The 7,879-nt window shown below is 41.8% G+C and overlaps 1 protein-coding gene across 1 annotated transcript; it reads right to left on the bottom strand.

The window, feature by feature from the left end:
* Positions 1 to 231: 231 nt before the first annotated feature.
* Positions 232 to 6,280, bottom strand: LOC117389851 (G protein-activated inward rectifier potassium channel 1). The gene is made up of 2 exons (XM_033987576.2): positions 4,811 to 6,280; positions 232 to 456 (listed from the first exon to the last, which is right to left on the bottom strand). Exons 1-2 carry the CDS (start codon positions 5,486 to 5,488, stop codon positions 232 to 234), a joined length of 903 nt encoding a protein of 300 aa, XP_033843467.1. The 5' UTR covers positions 5,489 to 6,280.
* Positions 6,281 to 7,879: the final 1,599 nt, after the last annotated feature.

The raw sequence follows: 7,879 nt of genomic DNA, 5'->3' as shown, positions 1-7,879 counted from the left end.
ATTTCCAAGTCAAAAAAGTGTCAGGTTTGTGGAGATGCAAGCCTGCTCATAATAAGGACGCATGTATTTTAGTTTCTGGCTAAAAAGTTACGCAGTGGGGCTTTAAAAAATATATTTTAATGGGAGAAAACAACATAGATACCCTCCCATAATATCTTTGACAAAAATCTACTTGAACAAGAAAAGAAATACCACTACGACCGTTTCAAAAAACAACAAATCCCAAAATCCTTACTCACCTGTGGTCTCTACGATGCCCTCCAGGATGACCACGATCTCAAACTGCTCCGTCTGCATGGAGCGCTGGGACAGGTCGTAGAAGGGGCTCTTGGTATCGATGACGTGGCAGATGGTGAGTGGAGACACCAGAAAGAGCTGGTCTGCTCCGGTGCTGAACCCCACATCCAGCTCCAACTGGTCCAAAGGAAGGAACTCTCCCTCTGGGGTCTGCCGGGACTGAGGACGGGAGGGACAGAGAGTCAGTGGGACGGAGGAGGAGGAGGTAAGAGGGGAAACATGGGGGTGTGTTCAAAGGAAGTTGTGGCATTTTAGGTGAAAGAAATGCTATAATTGTGTTAGTAAAAGCAAATCTGTCAACTGGACAAAAAGGAAGGAGCTAGCTACACTGAAACTAACACACCTATTGTTTATCGTTGTGTAGTGTGTTAGTAAGTGTGTTTCAGCTTCTCCCTTCACATAGATATAAGGCAGTGTTCACCAGTAATCTGACCAGAACTGAAGAAGCGGCTTGAATGAGCAGCGAAACGTCTTCACTCCTCATTAAAAACAATAAATGGCTTTCAACACTAATTTGAATGCTAATTTTATGAACATAAACGATAGACTTTTAATCAGTGCCATTAAACACAAAAAATGCGCTTCCAAAGTCTGAAATATGCTCCAAACCACATGTAAACTTGTGAAATTGAATTAATTGCACAGCCACAGCCCGACTCATGGGCCAAATGTGCCACTGGCCGCTCCAATACACGAGCACAGGTGAGATTAATGTCTGGCTCAAGGAAACAAAGGCAGCTAAAGAAAAACTCTCTTTTAATATTGCTCACAACAGTGTCAAGAATTAAAACATAATTTAATAGCAAACCAGTTCCACTAGGTCTGTCATGATAACAAGTTCTAAAGATCGATATATCGCTGAAGTAAATGTAGATGATAAACGATAATATTAAAACTCATTTGCACCACTGAGCTGCAATAAATCAACAGTAAAATTAAACACTTTAGTACTGAGTTTGCATCGGTAATGAGTCATAAAAGTTATATACTCAACTATTTACGGCTTAAATCTTCATCATATAGCCAAAAAAAAAAGGAAAAAAATGTACACAAGAAATACTGACTCCAAAAAATATAGCTAAGTACCACCTTGAGTTGTTAAGGTGGTCATCTTATAACCAGATACTTTGTAGTTCAACCCATGTGCCAATTTACTCTGTACAAACACCTATTCATTCACAGATGACAACAAGGACTGGAGATCAACTAACGGACTGAAGTTTTTGATTTAACTAAGTTTTGCACACATTAAAATCAACAGGACATCAGTGATCAGTATAATGTCACCCTTTGAGATCACAGAGTTCATATTGTCTGAATGATCAACAGATGTGTCCATGTGGGTTGGTCAAGATAACACATATTGACGTTCGATATATTGCTGAAGTAAATATAGACTATAAATCTACAGTATTGTAAAAAAAAAAACCAAAAAAACATGAGCTGCAATAAATAAAAAGCAGAACAAAACACTTTAGTACTTAGTTTGAATCTGCAAAGAGTCACAGAGGTAATAAATTCAACCTTTAACGGCTTAAATCTTATCATATAGCCAAAAAAAATAAACAAAAATGTCCCAATATCCCATGATAAATACTGACACCAAAAGTATACTGTTCCAACTTTCATATATTGAACGAAATCGATATAGTAATTATCGTGACAGGCCTATATGTGGGTTTCTAATTATAAGACCTAACACAGTATTTGATCACTTCTTTAAATGAACACAGATTATATAATTTATGTATTGTTTCTGCTGGGACTGACCTGCTGCTTTTCATCGTCCCAGGTTCACAACATGTAGGTATTAGCACTCAAGGTATTAGACTGAAAAAGCTTCATGTGCGAATGGTGAGAAGAAGCCATAAGGTGAACATTAAATATGTTCAATAAGCCCTGACAATAAATCAATACAAGGATCTATTAACACAAATCATTATTATGCATTTGTATTGTGTGCAATCAGCCAACAAAACAATACTATTCTCTGTCATTGTGTTGAGGAGTGGTACAGTAACTGCTTTTTGTGGAAAGTGGGATTCTTGCATGTTTAATTTAAAGAAACTGCATGAAAGATTTTGATTTTAAATTCGATAAACATGACCTAAGAGTGTCCCCAGATACAAGCTAGACATGTTCAAATCAATTATAGCTTTTACTCATAACAACTGCAATGCTGTTTTGTTCTTAGTTACAAAAAACTCTGCATGTGGTAACCGAGTTGTTTATGTCATAATTTGGTGTTTTGGTCCTCAAGACAATTATCCAATCAGAACGCAGAAGCTTCACGTGAGACTCTCATTTGCGTTGCCGGGTTCAGTGCTGAAATCCAGTTGGCTTAAACCTAAAAAAGGATTCTCTCTGATCTAAATAGCCACTGCCTAAACCCCAGCACCTGCAAATGAGTCTCATTTGCGTTGCCGGGTTCAGTGCTGAAATCCAGTTGGTTTAAACCTAAAAGGATTCTCTCTCTGATCTGAATCGTCACTACCTAAATCCCAGCAACCACAGCCAATCATTAACCAGTGCTAGTGCAGCCTCTATAGCTCAGTAAACTCTGGAGGTCTATATACTAAGAATAATTCTCTATCTGCAGGTTAAGGCACGGGCAACCCAGGTTCAGTTATAATTGCAGTATTCTTTTAACCAGTAAGAGCACGGGCTACATACTTTAAAGATTATGTTGGCGAAAGCTACTTCTACTTCAGTTAGCCGATCCAAATGTTCTTGTCACTTGGCGCTTAGCAAACTGCCTGGCCGTAATTCAAATTTTCATTCATCCATGTAAACAAACATTCGATCGCAAGCCCAATCAAGTATAATTCTGAAATTCTGAAGAGCTGTCAAAAAGACAATATGGCAACCGTCGATAATTCAAATGAAATCGAGGAAAAAGTGCATCAAATGTGGCACTTTTGCTTTTTCGAATAGTGTTGTTCACAGTTGCTTTGTTAATGGTGGCTAACGGGGGCTAGCTGCTAACTGCATGAGAAGAGGGCCATCTGTGCTGTTAGATGTGTATGTGTTCTCCTATATTAGCCACCACACAAGAAGCAGGCATTTTGTTCCTATGGGGGAAGTTGCCGTTGACTCCCCCCTTTTGGTATATTTTGTCACAACGTACACAAATCTCATACATTATATCTGACATCTGAAAAAAAATCCTTTGTTGTTATGTTTATACTCGCAAAAATAGGCCGAAAAGATTGACAAGTACGGACTAAAATTGCAGTATGACACAGATTTCAGTGGGCTCCAGACAAACATAATAATAATATTGTCAGTCATTTTTGTGATATGAGATTCAGCTGGTGCTAAAACCCACTTCCAATCACCCCCTAGTATGATGTCGTGGTAAAAAATCTGTAGTTTGTGAGAGGAATGATTGAAAATCGCTTCAAAATACAAATGTTAGTTTTGGTCCTTCAGCAGTGAAAGTGGTAAGTCTAAGGAATATTATGCAAATTAAGGCGAGAAACTCATGGGGGTACTTGTGATAAATAATGGATTGGATTTGTACAGCAATTTGAAAACACCCGAAGCACTGACTTTAATAGTTCAATAAACAATCAGCATTCAAATTAATATGTTTACAGTTAAGTAGTTAAGTAAGTACATTTTGGAAATCGATTTATTCAAGTTTATACCATTCGTTCTACCAGCTGAGCCACTGAAATATAGCCTTAATGTACAGGTTCTGTTCTGTCCACTTTTGGTGTCTTGTTCTAGTGCTACTGTTTTGCAGGACTGTGTGATGTGATTGGATAAATAGGGTTGAAAATATTAAGTTCAACATTTGCGGATTTTCAATTTTGGACTTTTTTTCAGAAATGATCACTACTTTTCTCCTGCTCCTGGCACTCACCTGACAGGAGGACATGTTCAATTTACAAAAAGTGGTCTATCACTTTTAGTTTTATTAGTGGCAACATATTAGCAGCAGCATATTAGCAGGTTTGATTGCATATAGGTCCCTTTAATTAGACTATATCTTAAATACATTTGGTGTCAGACTGCAATGTGTGATCCTATTCCAGCACTAGTCCATACTGCTGTGCCTGGACGCGGACCATATGCCTAAAGAGTGTGACAGCATTACGCACATACATAAAATATGAATAATCCGGATGGTGCGCAGTGTTGACACGTGTGGGGGCTGTTAAAAGTTGCAGGAGCTCGCTGACTGAGGTAATGGGGGAAACCAACGTGGCCTAATGATCAGGAATAAGTGGCACATTTTCTCCACTGTCACCCGTCACTTGGCTGGGAGCAGTGTGTGGGGACAAGGATTCATTAAAAAGTCCTGATAGACGCGCACTTAGGGCCCTCTTTCGTGTGTTGTTAGTGCGTTACATAACCAACCAACAGGCCACTGCTGCTGTGGAGAGAGGAGTTATGTGTGGATGTACTTAACAGAATATGGAAATGAATATGCACATTTGCCGTATGCAATTATGTCTGATGTGCAGGGAGCAGCGGGGTGCAGTCAGAGCTACTTGGGAGTACTTACTTTGAGCAGTTTGCAGCGGATCTGTGCGGAGACCATATGGCTGTTACGCAGGTTGCCCACCCTGAACATGAGAGTTAGTTTGCCATCACGCATGGAGATAGCGGCGTGCTCACTGAACATCAGTGTCTCGGCCCTCTTCTTGGGCTGAGACATTTTGATAAACATGCATCCGATCAGAAAGGCATCGACGATGGAGCCCAGGATGGACTGGAACAGAAAGAGGATGATGCCCTCGGGGCACTTGTCCGTGATGTACCTGTAGCCGTAGCCTATAGTGGCCTCGGTCTCTATGAAGAAGAGGAAGGCTGAAGGGAAGTTGTACACGTTGGCCACACATGGCGTGTACTGGTCGTTGTGGGCTTTGTTGAGGTCCCCCCGCATGTAGGCGATTAACCACCACATGGAGGCCATGAAGAGCCAAGCCACCGTGTAGGTGAGGATGAAGATGAAGAGATTCCAGCGCCATTTCAAATCCACCAGAGTCGTGAACAAGTCTGAGAGGTATCTGCTGGTCTCACCACCCAGGTTCCCATGCTGGACGTTACATCGCCCGTTTTTGTCCACAAAGCGCTGTCTCTTTCTCTTCTTCTCCGGTGGAGGCTGACTGAAGCCGGACCCGCTCGAGGAAGTGGTCACTACCTGGTAATCGTCCCCAAATTTCTTTCGAAGTGCAGACATACTACGATGACAGCAGCGAAAGAAATGAGAAAGATGTAAGGCAGGAAGCGCAGGGAAAGTCCGTGTGAGTAGTTGGTGCAGCCCGTGCGCAATGCTCCTCCGGAGAAATAAAGTGCAGTGTCTTGACTGTCTTTAGTCTCGTTGCACCGTCCTCTTTCGCCCCGCGCTACTGTTGCTGCGCACAGCCATGAAACATCAGCAGCGGGAGTGCGCCTGACAGAACATAGCAGCCATAGAGCGGTGGAGAGGCTGGGGTAGGTATCCAAACGCGCCAGTCGCAGTCCAGCTCTTCTCGCGTCTACCAGTTACTGCGTTGAGGAGAATTACTCATCGTAGCGAGGAGGTTGTGCCTTCACTCTTTATCGACCGCTTCAGGACGCACTAAGTAAGTTTCCCCCCAAATCCCTCCGAGAGCGCGCCATAAACGAGCCCAATCCACGCGTAATTAAAGAGCTGCCGCTTCGCCGAGATGCTCCTGCGCGCACTTGTGCGTCTTCTTCCTCTGGCCCTGAGCGTTGGAGCGGTGAAGACTATTCTTCCAGTCCGTGCTTCTCTTGGGTGATGTGTATACATCCGAGCATATGACAGTAAAATATGACCAACTGGAGCTGAGGCTGAAGGAAGAGATTCACTGTCCCACTGTCGTCATTTTCAGACGCGCGCATCGACGCCAGTTACCGGGCATTTCTCCCGTTTTCTCCCGGGGCTTCTTTTTAAAGCGACCAGATTCGAAAAGAATTAGATCCACAAGCTGCTTTTTGTGGTGGTTTTCTGCGCTTGGCTCCTGCGCACTTCCACTCTGCCAGTGATGCTCGCACTGTTGCCTGGTGGTGCTAAAGACACAGACTCTTTGGAGGAGGAGAGAAGAGGATGGCATCATCCCACTCTAACTTATCAAATATGTGAGGAAGGGCTGAGGTGGTGGAGGGGCTGTACTCAACAAAGCAATTTCCCATTAAACACACAAGTCATTTACAACTGCGCCAAATTTGGAAGGATGCCAACAGCTCCCTGCTCTAAAATAAGGAATAAGGAAATAAATAATTCCCTCAACATGCCACATATATAATTATACTGAATGTATTTGTGTACAAATGTAGATCAGAATTTAAAAAAACAACAACAACAAAACAACTTAGAATATATATATTATATATTTATATATATATATATATTTAAATCTATATATTTATCTTAAACACAGGTAAATATATCCAGACACTCAGGTATAGTGTTTATCAGTACACTGAACGAAGGAGGGTTTTTTTCACACATATTTTAGATTAGAAATAACTCCTTTTAAATGAATCTAGTAAATTAGGAAGTCAACCAAAAAAGTCTTGTATTCATGATAGTTTGTTTCTTTGTACCACTTGGATTTATGTCAATGACAAAATCCAGAGACACTTAAAACCACCATGCCATAACTTTTTGCCTCTGTTTTGCCTTTGCTTGTCCACACATTCTCCTGTTCTGAATCACAGCTCCCGTACAGTTCTTTGTCCTCACCGTATGATTTCAGACCTGATTGTGCAGTGTCGGGAGCTTGTGAAAAGGTGTCATTTTGCACACAGCACAGCTCCAGCGCCTGGCCTCTGTGTGCAGCGGACAGTTACAAATGCCCCTCATTTAGTTGCTGTTCTTATGGGTCACCAGGTGCTAACACTCAGTGATGACCTCTCATCCATCGCCCACTGACACCGTGGATTTATCCTTTCAATAGCACACAGGGACGTGGGGAAAAAGAATGTGTTTTATAGATCAGAGGATGACAGAGAAGCTGATGTGGTGTGTACGCCCACATGGAGTTATGGGCACATGGGATAGGACACTAGAGGCGATGCTGAACACATAGGGACAAAAGATACACATTTCATGGGTTTAAGCTTCCTGTAGGTGACATGTTTATATGGACTTTGCTATGGAAATGGTGCTAGATTGTCATCACTTTGAAACTCATGGATTAGGTTTTGGTGCATTATGTAACCTTTCTTGTATGCAGCATAGTGTGAAATTATCTCCATGGAGACAAGATGCAGGTGACACCTCAAGGCCAAGTTGCAGGTTAGATCTGTGTAGAGGAAAGGAGCTCACAGTAAGGATGTTTTTGGGTTTTTTGCACACCTATCCTTGAATAAATGCAAGATAGTTCAGTTTAATGGCATAACATTCCACACAAAGCAATAACATCTGCATGGAGATCAGAAAGTGGCACCATCACCACTACATAAAAAGTTACATAGTACAGCTTTAGAGCGCCATATGGTTTATGAAGCACAAACACAAATTAAACCAAGACTGAAAGATAATTCCAACCTCACATGTAGCTGTCAGCAAATCACAGCCTGCACTCCTTCCCTCCATTAACCGTTCAAACCTGTATTTACAACA

The sequence above is a fragment of the Periophthalmus magnuspinnatus genome, chromosome 21 (assembly GCF_009829125.3).
Source record: "Periophthalmus magnuspinnatus isolate fPerMag1 chromosome 21, fPerMag1.2.pri, whole genome shotgun sequence".
Lineage (NCBI taxonomy): Eukaryota > Metazoa > Chordata > Actinopteri > Gobiiformes > Gobiidae > Periophthalmus > Periophthalmus magnuspinnatus.
The sequence above is the reverse complement of the archived record's forward strand: the minus strand, read 5'-3'. Positions and strand labels throughout refer to the sequence as shown.